Source organism: Hemiscyllium ocellatum, chromosome 10 (genome assembly GCF_020745735.1).
Source record: "Hemiscyllium ocellatum isolate sHemOce1 chromosome 10, sHemOce1.pat.X.cur, whole genome shotgun sequence".
In the NCBI taxonomy this organism is placed as follows: domain Eukaryota; kingdom Metazoa; phylum Chordata; class Chondrichthyes; order Orectolobiformes; family Hemiscylliidae; genus Hemiscyllium; species Hemiscyllium ocellatum.
The window spans coordinates 27,666,991-27,684,806 of record NC_083410.1 but is presented as its reverse complement, the minus strand read 5'-3'; the positions used below and the strand labels follow the sequence as shown (position 1 = coordinate 27,684,806).

At 40.5% G+C, this 17,816-nt stretch overlaps 1 protein-coding gene across 1 annotated transcript in view; it reads right to left on the bottom strand.

Moving 5' to 3' along the window:
- The window catches only part of LOC132819381 (ALK tyrosine kinase receptor-like), a 332,695-nt gene that overhangs the window by 198,947 nt on the left and 115,932 nt on the right, over positions 1 to 17,816 (bottom strand). Inside the window, exon 3 of the mRNA XM_060830863.1 lies at positions 9,380 to 9,542. Within this exon, the coding sequence (XP_060686846.1) occupies positions 9,380 to 9,542 (163 nt within the window). The remainder of the gene's footprint in view (positions 1 to 9,379; positions 9,543 to 17,816) is intronic.

The window sequence follows — 17,816 nt, the reverse complement described above, 5'->3', positions numbered from 1 at the left end:
CTGCACTTCAAGGTGAACAGCAATTGTTTGCACGGAGCCTGCGCTGAGATGTTACAGATAGATAGAGCAAGTGACGAGCTGGAGTTGCCAAGTTACCATTCTGACTTGAATGCCAAGAACGGTCTAGTTTCTATCTGGCAGGTGGGAGAATGGGGAACTGCATTTCAATGAGAAGAAATGAGGATGTTATTAAATACTAATACATGCCAATAGGCCTCTTCCCACTCACTAGTGGGTATTTCATCTCAGCATTCAACACTTGGGAACATTTTGCTCCCAAAGTCTGGAAGCTTCTCATTGCCAGTCTCTCTTGATTCCCCTAACTTTCTCACCAATGGCCACACTGATCAGCATATCCCACCCAAAGTCTGTTTGTGAAATCGGACATTGTAAATGTAATTATACCCACAAATGTATAATGCTAATACAGAAAGAATCTTCAGAAATGATGTTCTATATGATTCTGAAAGGTTTGATACTGAAGAGCACAAATGTGTGCCAACCATTATAAGGATTCCATAAGGTCTTATGGACAGAATAGCAAAAGATCTCAGAGGAGTAAGACCTACCATCCAGGTCTTCCTCATAGTCTCTGAAACAACATCCATCGTATCAATGTAATCTGTAATAAGTTGCTATCATGCAATAAACCAATTCTTATTTGATATCAGAGTGTTTTCTATATAGATGAGTACATTGTTTTCTGCTCCCACACTAGACTAAAAAGGCCCTATACATCACTCCGCTGAAAGACAACAGAAAACCTATCAAATGGCAACGTGTGGACTTGATTTAGTTTCACTCACAACAGGTCAATTTTTATTCCATTGGGAACACTTTCTTCTTCACTTAATAGAGGCGGCCATCACTCAAGGTAAGAAAGGCACCCTTCTGTCATGGGATCCTGGCAAAGTCAGCCAAGGACAGTCTCCAAGATCTGTCCAGGTGCTTGGACAGGGCTTGTTAGCCTCTCAGGTGGCCAGGGTTAGGATACTCTTTTCGCTGGAGGTGAGGAGCCGAATATCTTGGCTCTTTTGGCTCTATTATGGGCAGTATTTTCCTTGCTTGGAACAAAATGAAGGGATTAAGTGGCATAGCTGCTGGTGAGCGAAGGTGGAGGAATGTCAGTGAGGTAGCCCAAGTATACAAATTGGCAGCACAGAGGCCACACGGTGTCCCTTGCATCAAGAAGTTTGAATGGGTGAAAGTTTGAATACTGGCAACATTCCCAATGTTGCCAGTATTGGGAATGGTAAAACTTAAGGCTTGGTGGTACATGGGGTGCAGTAGCTGAGTTAGAATGAGTGAAAGGTGTTAGAGAGAAGATGTTAGTAGGGTGGAGAAATCCACTGATGTTCTTCCTACATTGCTACACGTTCTCAGAACATGATGGGAGGGTCTAGGGTTGTAGCAATCTCAGCCAGTCCTGGAGAAAAGAATGTCCCTCTGCTGTGCCATCAGCTTTTGGCTACTAGTAATTGACTGAGTGAACATCAGTGTTTTAAAGATAGTGTGATGTCAGGGTTCCTTGGTATTCCAGTAATGGTAAATACTTCCAGCTACGGGGAATGGAAATATAGTGGTAGGATTGGATATGAAGGGCACCACGAGAGTGTGGTAAGTAGTTAATGAGGCATGTTTGGGATGATAGCATGAGAAACATCTATGAGGCCTTGCAAAGAGAAACCTTCCATTAAACTCAACAGAAATGACACATGGCAAAACTATGGTAGGATCCATTCCCACATTTCCTGCCTAACTTCGGCTGAATAAAATAAGTAGTCCTGTTTATAGCTCTATAATTCCTATAATCTTTCTCAACAAATCATAATCTGATTACTTTATAAATGTGGCCCTGTATTAACCTCTATGAGTTTCTTTCACTATTTACTACGCTGTGCTAATTTTTCTTGAAGTTCAAGTATTGCTTTACGTTTGTATTAGACTCCCATTCTTCAATGCTCTTGTTTAAATTTCATTTAATGAAAGCTACACTTTTTATTTGTCTCCCTTCAATCTTCTTGCAAATGAAACTATAATTAGATAATTAAGCTATTCTCATGCATTAGTCTCTGAAGGCTTGACATCATTACTCTTTAGAAAGGCTTTTAATGGTTTTTGAAATAAACTGACCGAAACTGCATGCTCTTCTCCTGAATTGGCCGGATCAATCATATAATTAACAGGAAATTAGCAGTTTATCACATCTATTAAAGCATTTCAAAGTGTTTGGCATACCAAAGAGTACTGGAAAATGATGTACAGTGCTGAGCTTGAAAATCCATAGTCTTTTTTAATGCAAGGGTCACGGGTTAAGGCCAGAACACAGGATTCCTGGAGATTAGGGGGGCTTCTAAGGTACAGAATCTCAGCTTGCCCCCAAACTAAACTGGAGAATGACTGAGTGGACATTTAAAAGTCTATGAATTCTTGTGTTCATAACCATGCAGCTGTCCCTGAAGCACACTCTAGTGTTTTGACCATTTTATTCCTTTTTCATACAAAGGGCATTTTGATCCACTTTATTAGAGTGATATACAAGTAGCTTTCATTGCATTTTCCAGCAACTTGAGCAAGGTGTGTGTCCCTTCTGATCTATTAGCAACATGTGTTTATGGACAAGGCCAGACCCTCTCAAAACATTTCAAGAAAGTAGTCCAGACCTCAACTTTGCTCGTTGTTTTAAGCAGGTGTAAGTGGATATTCCAGGAGTGATGCAGCTGGCTCAACCACTTGGTTTTAAACAAAACAGAAACTATTTGCAAGATTGCCAAATGAAACACAAATAAAAGAGAACAGAATGTAGAATAATTTAACATATCTGAAAACCCAACATATTATCCCAACTTAATGATGCTGTTCCAAATACTTGCTATAACCCCCACAAACACCCGTTTGCGAAAAAAGAAAAAAAATCAACACAGGGCTTACAGGAGAGATGTCAGAGAGAGAGAGAAAGGATCAACATGGATCTGCTTCTTTGGGTCCAGCAGCTTCACAGCTGACTAGCAACGCTGAACAGCCAGACTGCTGGCTAAAACCAAACCAAACCAGAGAAAAACTGAGCTGGGAGAACTGGCCACTCCCCTTTCATTGTACAAGCATTTTTTTTAAAACTTGAAAAGCTTTTGCCTGAGGCAGTATCTGTTAGCTATAATCAAACTATCCCTAATGCACTTCAAACCTACACCTCCTGGAGTCTCTGTGTTTACGAACCCGCTGCAGAAAAAAAACAGCAGCATCATCACACATAGGTATTCAAAAGTGGATTGAAGTAAGAAACACAGAAACGCAAAAAATGTGAGAAAAACTCAGCAGTTCTGGCAACATCTATGGAGAGAGAAGATGAAGGGCTTATGCCCAAAACATCAACTCTCCTGCTCCTCTGATGCTGCCTGACCGGCTGTGCTTTTCCAGCACCACACGTTTTGACTCTGATCTCCAGCATTTGCAATCATCACTTTCTTGTCTGTGGAGAGAGAAACAGAGTTAATATTTTGAATCTGGCACCAGCTTCAAAAGAGTTAACTGTGTTTCTCCCTCCACAAATACTGCCAGAATAACTAAATCTCTCTAGCATTCTCTGTTTGTTTTAGATTTCCAGCTTCTATAGATTTTTTTTCATTTATTGAAATGTAATAATGGTACTTCGCTGTTGTAACATGAATTTTAGCTAGACGTGAGCTGGAGGTTCCACAGAAGAAAGCCTCATATTTGCACTGGGGTAGTGATGCTGTGAATTCCATGCCATCCCCACCCTAATGTAATGATAACATCAGCATAGCACTAGGGGCTGTATAAAAGTGAGATTTGGTCGTCAAGAGCTTACTGATTGGCTTGTGGGGTTGTGACTAGTTGTAGATGACATCATCCTAACAAAAAGTATCTGATTATTTCTGGGTAGCTGAAGAGCTTGTGGACATGAATAATACTGCTAGAACGCTTTAGACTGATGGTGTGTGTGTCTCTCTCTCTCTCTCTCTCTCTCGTAAAGTACCTAAAGCCTGAAGAATGACAATGTTTTGTCTGATCAGTTGCTGTAAGCTGTCGCTTTTAACAGACAAATCATGAATCAGTCTTTCTGTGCCTCCTGTGAAGGGAGAGAACCAGAAGTAAAATATCAGAGAACTGAAGAACTTGGGAAACAAAATGAACACTCCTTCGAATCTTGAGGACTTCTGCTAGTGAACTGTTTTCTCAGTAATTTTTTGTCCCTGCACATGTAACAGCAATGGTGTGCTATCTCGGTATGGTGGTTCAGTGGTTAGCATTGCTGCCTCACAACCCCAGGGTCCCCAGTTCAATTCCAGCTCTTGAGTGACTGTCTGTGTGGAGATTGCACATTTACCCAATATCTGTGCAGGTTTGCTCTGGATTTCCCCCACAATCTAATGATGTGTAGGTCAGGTGAATTGGCCATGCTAAATTGCCCATAGCGTTAGTCAGAGGGAAATGGGTCTGGGTGGGTTACTCTTTGGAGGGTTGGTGTGGACTGGTTGAGCCAAAGGGCCTATTTCCACACTGTAGGGAATCTAATCTATATATATTTGTGCAAGTGGATTTTAAGAAGAGTGTTTTGAGTTTTACTGATTAGAGTTATATGTCAACAATTAATAGTTGTATACCTGAGGTTATAACCTATCTACTTGGAACAGGTTAGGTACAGAAAAACCTGGTCCATGTTTTTTTGTTAGCCTGGTCTACCTGATTGAGGACTTTACATACTTTGACACAATATTTAACTTTTGAGATGATGCCAAGAATAATGGGACTTGATTTGTTCAACCAGGAGGAGCATTTTAGTTGCAGCCAAACTGTCACCGGGAAATGTGTATAAATGGAGATTTAGCTGGTGACAATAGTTCAATGACCCATGGAGTGATGACCACTTCTTGCTGACAAAGGCCTTCCACCTGCACAAAGCTATATGCTTGGCTCGCAATTAGCTGAACAACTTGTGGGTGTGAACATTAAGATCAGAAGCCGTTGGTCTTTTGGGAAGAGAAATGGTTTATTTCTCTATACAGTGAAGAAGAAAGCTAAAACTAGTTTACTTTCCCTCACCAGTTGCTGGAAGCTGTTGCTTTCAACCAATAAGTCAGAGACTTTATAAGTTGTGAACTAGTTGCTCTGTACCTCCTGCAAGCAAGTGAAAGTACCTCGAGAAGGGTAACCAAGGAACAGCAAGTCCTGACAAACCAGAAGTAACCTGACATCTCAGTAAACCCTGGGGATAAGGACCTTCTATGTTTTTTCCTTCACCTCTCACACCAATTTCTTCTCTGCATCTATACATGTGTTCAGGGAGAATTTTACAATCTTTCTATAAACCTGGGTCTAAAAAGACTTGTGCATTCAGGAATTTTGCAAACTTTGTGATGAACCCCTGTTGTAGCAGGCTTGAATTCCAGCTTGCAGTCCCAGTGAGGCTTGTCGAAGTACATGGCCGAATTGCCATTACAGAGAAGTGGCTGTAGGGTGACCAAGACAGGCATTGAACATTAAGGAAATTCAACTTGTAGGAAGGATAGAAGAAAAGAATAAGCTTTATTAGGGAAAGAAAAATACTAATTTGAAGAACAGAATGCACAATCTTTTTAGATGGACCTTAGAAACAGCGAGGGCAACAAAGATTGGAGGGAATTTTTTCTAGGCCACCAAAAGGCATGGTAATGCAGAGCACAGTATTAATCAGAGGAAATTAGAAATGTATGTACCAAAAGGTATCACCTTGGATTACCTTGATCTATATATAGACTGGATATAGCTAATGAGCATGAATGCTGTGGAAGAAATATTTCTGCAATACATTTGAGGTAGATTTCTGAAAGAATATGTTGAGAAACCAACTGGGAAACAGGCTATTTTAGGTCTAATAATATGCAATGCAAAAAGGCTAATTAATACATCTTTTTTAGGGAATAGTGATCATGATATGATGGAATTTCTCATTAAGTTTGAAATTATGGAAGTATGGGGAGGAAGTTGTCTATTGGTGGATTGGAAAAATAGATCAAAATGTCTGGCTGTAGCTAGGTAATAGGGATTTAAGTAAATATTACTTGTTTATCAAAAAGCATATGCTCCTTCGATCAAAAATACCTGACAGAAAAGGCAAGTCAACAATGGTTAACAAAGAGGAGATAGTGAGGATTGCAGATGCTGGAGAAGTCAGAGTCAATAAAGTGTGATGCTGGTAAAAGCACAGCAGGTCAGACAGCATCTGAGGAGCAAGAGAGTCTGATGAAGGTCTTAAGCCCAATACATCAACCCTCTTGCTCCTCAGATGATACCTGACCTGCTGTGTTTTTGTTCAGCGCCACACTTTATTGACTACGGTTAACAAAGATAACATTATATCAAAGGAGGAGGCTAAAACAATTGCCAAAAAAAAAGTAAGCCCTGAGGATTGGGAGAACTTCAAAAAGAGAAGACAAGAAACTGATAAAGAAAAAGAGAATGAAACATGAATAAAAAATAACTAGAACCATTTAAAAATGGATTATAAAAAAGAAATGGTTAGCAAAGACAAAAGTGGAGGTCCATTACATGTAGGGGTGGGAGAATATATACGAGGAAATAGAGAAATGGCAAAGAAGCTAAATAGGTATTTTGTCTTCATCTTTATAGAGGAAGATCCAAGAGGTCTCCCTGAAATAATAAAGATGTAAGGGTATGCTGAAAATGTGAATCTGAATGCAACTAGCATTAGTCAAAAAGTAGTACTGAAGAAATTGATAAAACTAAAAGTTGATAAATACGTGGGACAATAATAACCTTCACTCCAGACTGTTGCAGAAGGTGGTTAAAGAGATGATTGATAAATTGGTGATTATCTTTCAATGTTCTATTCATTCTGCAGTGGTGCCTATACATGGGAAGACTGGAAATATAATCACACTGTTTAAGAACAGAGGGAGAGAGAGAAAACAGGGAACTATGGATCTGTTACTTGATGTCAGTAATAAAGGAACTGCTGGAATCTACTAGGTAGCATGTGATTATTGAATATTTAGGAAATAATGAACAGAATTAGCATGGATTTATGAAGGGGAAATCATGTTTGATAAACATGATAGAGTTTTTTCAGGATGCTTCTAACAGAGTCAATCAGGGTAAATCTATGGATGTTGCGTATTTCGATTTTAAAAATTGAAGCATTGGGACCGAGGGCAACATAGGAGCATGGGGTGAGATCAGTGAGGAAACACAAGGATCAGTGTTTGGGCTCAAGCTGGTCATAATCTGTATCAATGATGCTGGGATCAACTGTAATATTTCAAAGTTTGCAGATTATACTAAACTCAATGAGAATATCAGGTGGGAGAAAGATGCAAGAGGGCTTCTAAGAGACTTAGACAGGCTGAGTAAGTGGGTAAGAACATGGCAGATGGAAGACAACATGGATATTTGTGAGGTTATCCACTTTACTAGGAGGAACAAAGATGCAGAATATTTCCTTAATGATGAGAGATTGGAGAGTGTTGCTAAACAAAGGGACCAAAGCATCCTTGTTCATAAGACACTGAAAGCAAGCATGCAGGTGCAGCAAGTAATTTATAAGGCACACAGCCTTTATGATAAGAGGATTCAAGTACAGGAGCAAAGAATTTTTGCTTCAATTGCCTGGAGCACTGGTGAGACCACACTTGGAGCATTGTGTACATTTCTAGTATTTTCAGCTAAGAGCAGATATATTGCTATGCTGGGAGTGCAGTGGAGCCTCATCAAACTTTTTTCCTGTCCTACAAGGAGAGATTGAGGACACTGGGCCGGATTTTCTGGACTTCAGGAGAATGGAAGATAATCTCACAGAAACTTACAAAATTCTGAAAAGGATAGACATAGTATTTGTAGGAAAGATGTTTTCCCTGACTGTGTGCTCTAGAAACATGGAACACAGTCTCTGAGAAAAGGCACATCATTTAGGACTGAGATGAGGAAATTCTTTATCTCAGAGTCTGGTGAATCTTTTGAAGTATATACCCAAAAGAAGGATGGAAGCTCCTCGGATGCTGCCTGAACTGCTGTGCTTTTCCAGCACCACTCTAATCTAGAATCTGGTTTCCAGCATCTGCAGTCCTTGTTTTTACTGGGCTCAATCAGTCAGTAAGTTCAAGGGTGAGATTAATAACTTATAATGTATAGCAATGAGGTGGATGATGGGCTGTGACCTCGAGTAGAACAGCAAGCTTGGAAGGCTGAACGGCCTACTGCTACTTCAATGTTCTTCTCGATCCTGTCGTACAAATAGGTTATGGGCTCCAGCTGAGGAGACACTTGTTGTTTCCCAATGGACTTACATTTTGCTGAAACACAGACACCTATGATGGATTGTTTCATGTTAAGGACCTGGGAATCCTTGACCAGATATGATATAATGTTTTTTTTTAACTGGGCTGTTCTTGAGCTGCCAGTTTCTGGATCAGTTTTTCTCACTATTTCTGTCAATTAGTATGCATACTGACCACTAATCAGGAAATGGCAAGAAGTCAAAAAGGAGGCAATAAACTTAGTGCATGAAAACAAAACCTAGGATGTCATAATATAAACTACCTCTGAGGAAAACACTTCAAAGCAACAGTTAAGACGTGAATGACCAGAATGAATGCTTGGAGGTGCCGGTGTTGAACTGGGGTGTACAAAGTTAAAAATCACTCAACACCAGGTCATAGTCCAACAGGTTTATTTGGAAACACTAGTTTTTAGAGTGCTGCTCCTTCATCAGGTGATTGTGGAGTATAAGATCTTAAGACACAGAATTTATAGCAAAAAACTACAGTGTGGTGTAACTGAAATTATATATTGAAAGAGCTCTGGATTGTTTGTTAAATCTCTCATCTTTTAGAATGACGATGTTGGCTTCAATTCTTTCATGTGTAAATCTCAGAACTTTGTTTAACATTATCTGGGCAGACATGGTACCTATTGTTAAAGTTCACTTGAGAATGTAACTTTAAAAAACGTTCTGGGATTTACATATGAAAGAACTGAAACCAACATGATCCTTCTAAAAGATGAGAGACTTAACAAATGACCCAAATCTTTTTCAATGTATAACTTCAGTTGCATCACACTGTAAACTTTTGTTATAAATTCTGTGTCATACCATCTTTTACTCCACAAACACTTGATGAAGGAGCATTGCTCTGAAAGCTAGTCCTTCCAAATAAACCTGTTGGACTATAACCTGGTGTTGTGTGATTTTTAACCAGAATGAAGACTATGAGAAGACCTTCATCTTTTAGTTTGCTGTGATTGCAGAGGAAAGTTCATCACCACTTTCTCAAAGGCATCTTGGGAATGGGCAATTTATTCTGGCCTTGGTAATGGCTTCCACATCAAGTTTAAATGCAAAAGAAAGGTAACCTGCACTTACTTGTATGTGTCTGTTGATGGCACTCTCCATTTCTGAATGCCCTTCCAAGAACCTTTAGCTACAACCACCACAGAGGTACTCGTATTCCTGTAAGCATTGTTGCACTGGGTCTGTGTTGGTCCTTTGGGCCCACTAGCACCACATGTCCTAATAATCCACGGGCCTGAAAAATGGAGGGAAAAGTAAAAAGAGTTAAGACGGCTGTGGCAACTTGCATTCCATGGTAGGGGGTCAGCATAAACTTTGCCTTTGGCGATTTTACTGGAAAAACAGACGTGATTGTAAAGTGATATTTAATGTCTGCAAGTCTGTAAACCCAATCCAAATTTACCAACAGTAATATCAAGAAGAAATCATACAGCAATTATCTGAGTTATCACTTAACAGCTCAGTCTCAGTTTTCCACTCAAAATCCATGCAATTTTGAATTTTGGCCTGAGGCTTTCAAACTGAATGTAGTTACCATATAAACTATGCTTGTGTAGAGAAATGTACAAAAGACTAAGTGCTTCTGTGATACCACATTGGAACATTGTAATAAATCACAGGAGGTGAACACTACATTAAAAGTAAGGATGATTATTCTCTGCACAGAATGAAACAACTTTCCAGTCGGATTTTGTTTTTGTACTGTCCTTCAATTTAACACAAACAAGAAGTCAAGATGACAATTTTTTTCAAATCATCTCATTGTAAATAGTTTGAGGACTCTTGGGAGTCATTCAAACAGATACAGCCACAGGGCCTAAATATTTGGATTGCAGACAGAACAATCGCTCATCAAAAGAAGTTTAGAACCTCAGCTAGCTTATTTATTAATTATGAGGAGAGAAACTGCTGAGTGCATTGTCTATCTACATTGTATCAGGTGAAGCAGCCAGGCTTTAAGAATAGCAGATAAGCCTCCAGCTTCAATTGACTACACATTTTGAAGCTGCAGATCCGTGCTGAGCATTTTAAACTTCTGAAAAACACTGAAACATTTCCAGTTCAGAAGTTTATTGTTTTTGGAAACAGTAGTTGTCTGGAAGTTTTTTTGAGTAGACCCAAATACCAGTACAGTTCCATGGAGGCCAAACAATATTTGGATAAGGACAAAAACTTTTCAAAATTTTTGATGCGTTTTTCCTGTTTTACACTTCAGTTTTCCAGCGCACACTAGGCATTCCAATATAATTTTTAAATCCAGAAACTTTCAAAATCCAGAAATCTTTCTCTAAGAGGTTATCGTATACCACAAATAAAAGCAAATACTATGGATGCAGCAAATCTGAAACAAACAAAGAGAATACTGGGCAAAAGTGAGGACTGCAGCTGCTGGAAATCAGAGTCGAGATGAGTGTGATGCTGGAAAAGCGCAGCAGGTCAGGCAGCATCCGAGGAGCAGGAAAATCAACGTTTTGGGCAAAAGCCCAACATCAGGACTGAAGGCAGGGAGCCTCCAGGGTGGAGAGATAAATGGGAGGGGGCTGGGGCTGGGGAGAAGGTAGCGAAGAGTACAATAGGTGAATCGGGATGGGGATGAAGGTGATAGGGTCTAGATTAGAGTGGTGCTGGAAAAGCACAGCAGTTCAGGCAGCAACCAAGGAGCAGTAAAATCGACGTTTCGGGAGTGATGTAGAGCAATTTTGCTACAAGGAATTGTGTGGTTTTGGATCCATGTTTTTTGACATATTGGCTGGGTGCCCAAAGGAATTCCTAAGATAAGAACTGGGAGCAGAAGTAGCCTTGCAGAGCTTCAGTTGTATTCCTGAAAAAGGGCTTTTGCCCGAAACGTCGATTTTCCTGCTCCTCGGATGCTCACTGAACTGTTGTGCTTTTCCAGCACCATTCTAATCTAGACTCTGGTTTCCAGCATCTGCAGTCATTGTTTTTACCATGAAGGTGATAGGTCAGAGAGGAAGGTGGGGGAAGGTAGCAAAGACTACAATGGGTGGATCGGGGTGGGGATATAGGTGATAGGTCAGAGAGGAGGATGAAGCAGATAGGTGGAAAGGTAGATTGGCAGGTAGAAGAGGTCATGAGGATGGTGCTGAGCTGAAGAGCTTCAGGGCAGAGGAGATGACCTGGAGGTTGCAGTGAGACAGACTCACTGAGATTCTTGTGGAGAGAGGAGGAGAACCTCTTCAAAGTAAGCATCCAATACAGGAGAAACTGAGTAGGTCTGACAGTATCTGTAAAGAGAGAAAGTGAGCTAATGTTTTGAGTCCAGTGTGAATCAAGAGCGATACTGGACTCAAAATGTTAGCTCTGTTCTCTCCCTACAGATGCTGCGAGATGTGTTGCTTTCTCCAGCCTTTTCTTTGTTTCTTATAGTACAACATGTTGTTTTATGTGTTGTGGACTAGGTCAGACCAAAACATTCTTGAGCAGGTAGCCCCGATCATAACTTTGGTATTTGTTTCGGGAAGTGTATAGTGAAAATTACCCGGAGTAAGTTAGCTAGGTTGACTACTAGGTTTTAACACAGACAAAATGTATTCACAAAATTATGGAATGAAACATAAAGAACAGAATATAGAATACCCACAGAACTCAGTCTATCCAAGCTAGACTTAATTATGCTGTTCCAAAAATACACAACAGTCCCAATAAACAAATCCCTTAATCATCGAGTAAAACTGAGAAGTTTCAGATCGAAGTTATAAGGGCAGAAGAAGAGAGAGTTTAGCAGCCTCTCTCCACACAGTGCACTGCTGAACTGACTCAAACAAGACTTCAGCTTTTAGGACTGACCACTCCCCTCCCATTATACAGGTTACTTCCAAAACATGAAAGTTTTGGCCTAAAGTCTCATCTGTTTACATATAAACAAAAAGGCCTCCCAATACCCTTTTCATCTCTGTACCAAACCAGTCGAATCGGAACCCAGACTGTTTACGAGCCCTCTGAGAAAAATCAAGGACACAGTATCCTTGAGAAAAGGAAAAGTATTTTAGAAAAATGGACCAGCTTTGTGACACCTCCCCCTTAAAAAAAATGAACCACCAATATACAAAGATGGCTTCATTTTTAAAACTACTCCAGAAAAGATTGTTTAGCAGTCTAAAACACACATAGACACTATACTAACTATACACATGCAAACATGCACAACCCCATTCAAATTCATGGCACACCTACCACCAAATGCCTCCGTATCTCATTTGAGTCTCGGTAACGCATTGGCAAGCATGTTTTCCAGACCTGCCACATGCACAATTGTCAAATTGAATGGTTGCAACAACAAGCTCCATCTAAACAGTCTGGCATTTTTGTCCTTAAATTTTTCCACAGATGTCAATAGGTTATGATGAGTGTATACGATTGTCTCAGATGCATTGCTGATAATATAAACACTAAAATGTTGTAATGCCAACACCAAGCTCAAAGTTGCTTTCTCCCCCATTGAATATTTCTGTTGATGAACGTTCAAATTCCTGGAAAAATACCCGATGGGTCTTTCTATCCCCTCGACGTACTCCTGCAGGAGCACCGCACTGACACCCACATCACTGGCAATGATTGCCACCTTGAAAGGCTTTCTGTAATCCAGTATGGCTAATACTGGGGTAGTGGTTAACACAGTTTTTAGGCTGTCAAACGCCTTGTGACAGTCCTCCATCCATTGAAACTTCTTGCTCTTTTTTAACAATTCAGTAATTGGAGCAGCCACACTGCTAAAATTCGGCACAAACTCTTGGTCAAATCCATTCAATCCCAGGAACCGTAGTACTATTCTTTTTTTTGTGGGAAATACCCTAATTACTTTAATTTTTGTATCCTGTGGGCCATTTGTCTGTGTCCAATAATATGGCCCAGGAAGGTGATTTGGGCTTTAGCAAATTCACCTTTAGCCAGGATTCCCACCAAGCCTGCCTTCTGACATTGATCGAGCAAGTCTGATAAATGATGTAAATGCTTCTTCCACGAGTGATAAAAATCACAGGTCATCGATGTATACCAGACAGTTGGGTAACCCGGTGATTACCTTATCAGTCAGTCTCTGAAATGTGGCCAGAGCATTTTTCATACCAAATAGCATGACTTTGAACTGATATAGTCCATCTGGCATTACGAAAGCTGAAATTGCTTTTGCTCTTTCTGAAAAAGGTACCCGTCAGTAGCCTCTGAGCAAGTCCAACTTGGAAATGTAAGTTGCTTGTCCCATCTTTTCAACACAGTCCTCCAACCACAGAATTGGATATGCATCAGTCTTTGTAACTGCATTGACTTTGCGATAGTCCACATATAAGTGGGCAGCACGGTGGCACAGTGGTTAGCACTGCTATCTCACAGCGCCAGAGACCCGGGTTCAATTCCCACCTCAGACGACTGACAGTGTGGAGTTTGCACTTTCTCCCCATGTCTGCGTGGGTTTCCTCCGGGTGCTCCGGTTTCCTCCCACAGTCCAAAGATGTGCAGGTCAGGTGAATTGGCCATGCTAAATTGCCCATAGTGTTAGGTAAAGGGGTAAATGTATGGGTGGGTTGCGCTTTGGCGGGTCGGTGTGGACTTGTTGGGCCGAAGGGTCTGTTTCCACACTGTAAGTAATCTAATCTAATCTAAATAACTGTTGGGTACCATCTGGCTTTGGCACCATGACTGTGGGTGAACTCCAGTCACTGTAACTCATTTTGATTATACCATCTTGGAGCATGCGTTCTGCCTCCTTCTGAACCTGTGCCAACTTTAAAGGGTTATGCCTATAAGGACATTGCTTAATCAGAACAGCATCTCCTATATCTACATCATGCACTGTTAGGTTAGTACTCCCCAGTTTATTTCTGCATATCTCCCCATGTGATAGTAATAACTCTTTCAGGGCATTTCGATTTTCTTGCAGAAGGTAACTCAATAATTTATCCCAATTTTTGACAACTTCCTCATTGACCAATTTGATTTGAGGAATGTCCAATTCAGAATCCTCTGAACTTGGTTCTTCCTTCTGTGCTGTACTCATTAACACTTTCTCCTCTTGCTTTCCTTTCCTGTCAAAATACCTTTTGAGCATATTCGCATGACACACTCTGTGAGATTTCTTCCTGTCTCGAGTCCCTATCAAGTCCCTCACTCAATTTCCTCTTGATTTAATAAGGTCCACTAAACCTTGCTTTTAAAAGTTCACCTATTACTGGAAGTAACACCAATACGTTAACCCCAATGGCAAAATTGTGAATTTGTGCTTTCTGATTCACTTCCTGTTCATTATATGTTGCGATGCTTTTAAATGCTGTCTAGCCAACTCTCCAGCTCTATTTAATCGTTCTCCAAAATTTGACACAGATCCAAAAGGGTGGTCTTTGAATTCTGACTTATTAATTTCTCCTTAATCAATTTTAGCCGTGCTCTTACTTCGTGTCCAAAAATTGATTTAAATGGATTGAATTTAGTCGATTCATTTGGTGCATCTCTGATCACAAAAAGTACAAATGGAAACTCCCTTATCCCAATCATCTGGATAATGCTGACTATAAGCCCTCAATACAGTCCTCTAGTGTTTGATGCCACCTTTCTAGTTCTCCCTGCAATTCTGGATGGTACGCAGTAGATTTGAATTGCTTCATTCCCAAGCTAACCGATACCTGGCTGAATAGTTTAGATGTGAAGTTTGACTCTTGATCTAACTGTATCTCTATTGACAGTCCATATCTAGTGAAGAATTTGAGTAATTCGTCTATAACCCTTTTAGCTGTAATATTGTGTAATGGTACTGCCTCTAGAAATGTAGTCAACACATCCATTAGTGTTAATAAATACTTATCGCACTTTTTGTTTGGGGTAGGGGACCTACGCAATCAATCAACTCTCTTGTGAAAGGTTCCTTAAATGCTGGAATAGGTATTAAAGGTGCAGGTTTTATTACGACCTGTGGTTTTCCGATTAGCTGACACGTATGACATATTTGGCAAAACTCAACTACAGAGCTGAAAATGTGTTGCTGGTTAAAGCACAGCAGGTTAGGCAGCATCCAAGGAACAGGAAATTCGACGTTTCGGGCCAGAGCCCTTCATCAGGAATAATTTTGAAGGGCTCTGGCCCGAAACATTGAATTTCCTGTTCCTTGGATGCTGCCTAACCTGCTGTGCTTTAACCAGCAACACATTTTCAGCTCTGATCTCCAGCATCTGCAGACCTCACTTTTTACTCGAAAACTCAACTACATCCTTGTGGAGTCCAGACCAATAAAAACGTCTTTGTATTTCAGCCTGTGTTCTCCTCACTCTGAATGCCTCCAAATGGCTGCTCATGCTCCACTCGCGGCACGTCCTTTCTATACCCTACTGGCAAAACAATTTGATGAACTTCTGCCTATTTCTCATCTGCTTAAATATGTGATGGTCTCCATTTCCTCGTTGCGACATCATTTGTTAAGTAATAACACACAGGGATGCATTCACTCTCCTTTTTTGTGTATGCCTTTTGATAAAAGTACTTTAAGTTCTCATCTTTCTGCTGCAACTCAATGAGCTTAGCAGAGCTAAAGATACTTGCATGTTTACCTATTTGCTCCTGCTCTGTCCCAATTATCTGATAATGCTATTTCAGCTTCCGTATCTGTGCCTTTTGATCTCTCCTGCTTCAGCTTGTGACTCTGTGCCCTCATTACTACAAAATACCAAATAGATTCCCAAATAAGACTCCTGCAGTGCTTCAATTGCTTGAGTCTCCACTGGCTTTTCAACTAGAGTAGGCAGCATGTCAACCAGTGAATCAGCTATATGATTTGCAAGGACAGATTGTATTCCTGGAGCTGAGAGTTTGTCCGGTATTCCTACCACAAATTCTCCTCTCTTTTCTGGACACTCTAGCCTCACTTTACATAACTGAGCACTTTCTGTCTCACCATGGATTCCTGTTACCAGTACCTTTTCTGGCAATACTCCCTCAGGAGTACCTATCTCCTCATCCTTCAGCATTACAGACTGAGAGGATCCTGGGCCTCTTAATAATGTAACATCTTTATCTGTTACTCCTGGCCTATGTGAATAAACTTTACCGTTGCATGTACATTTTTAAAGCAGATCTGGCAGTTCCTCCTTAATCAATCTCTGATGCAGCTTTCTAGCTTCCTCTGTGCTTTCTGTTACCATGCCAACAAAACTTCCAGGCTCGTCCTGTTTCCCTACATCTGGCTTTCTCCTAGCCCAACAGCACTGTGATTTCATGTGACCCACTTTATTACAATGAAAACACCAGAGCTTTTTACCTTCTTTATCCCCTTCAAGGGTTTCCTTTTTACCCTGTGCTCAGTTAAGTTTATGATCTTCACTGAGATCTATCTTTCCTTTTCCACGTGAGGATGTCTACTTGCCCCAGTTTCTATCCCTGATGAACTGAAATTGATTCTGGATGCCAAACCGAGTTTTATGGACCAGCTCATAATCATCAGCCACTTCAGCTGCTAACCTTGCTATTTTAACTCGCTGCTCTTCCACATGAGTTCACACTACTTCAGGCAATGAATTTTTGAATTCACCCAAAATCATTACCTCTCTAAGGGCATCCTAGGTTTGCTCTATCTTTAAAGCTCTTATCCATCTCTTGAAATTACTTTGTTTGATCCTTTCAAACTCAATATAGGTTTGACCAGGGACCCTCCTTAGATTCCTGAAATGTTGTTTATAGATTTCTGGTACAAGCTCATATGAATTAAGATGGCTTTTTTCACCTCCTCATACTCCCCAGATACCTCCGCTCATAATGATGCGAAGGCATCACTAGCCCTACTTACAAGTTTTGTTTGGATCAACAAACTGGTCACTGGCCACTGCATTTGTTTAGCCACTTTTTCAAATGAGATGGAAAAGGCTTCCACATCCTCCTCTTCAAATCTAGGCAATGCTTGAACATACTTAAACAGTTTCTCATCAGGCTTTTGTCCACCATGGGTTGGCCCATCTCTACTCTCTTCCTCAATGAACTTTCCTTCAGCCTTCATCTCCAATCTTTTAAGCTGACTTTCCTTTTTAAGTGCCAATTTTTGAAGTTCAAACTCTCTCTCTTTTTCCTTCTCTTCTGCTGAAGCCCTTTGTTCTTTTTCTTTCTCTTCTGCTGCTCTCTTTTATCTCTCACCTCTAACTCAAGCTGCTTCATTTGCAATTTAATTTTTGCCAGCAAGTTTAAATGCTAAACTACTGCTGCAATTATCTCTTCTTTCCTCAAAGAAGAAGGCAGCTCCAACCCCAGTTTTTCTGCTAATTGCAGCAGTCTGATCTTATTCATCTTTTGTATAACTACTAAGTTCACATTGTCCACCTCCAGAAAACTCTTGGCAACTGAAAGAGCCATTACTATCTCAAACTTTGTCTACCGAACCAAACCAACACCTGAAATAAAGACAATAGCACCTACCTCTTGCTGTTTAATCCTGCATAGAGCCCTAATCTGTTATCAATTAGGCCACACCACTCAAAACATTCTTAAGCAGGCAGGCCAGACACCCTCAACTTGACCT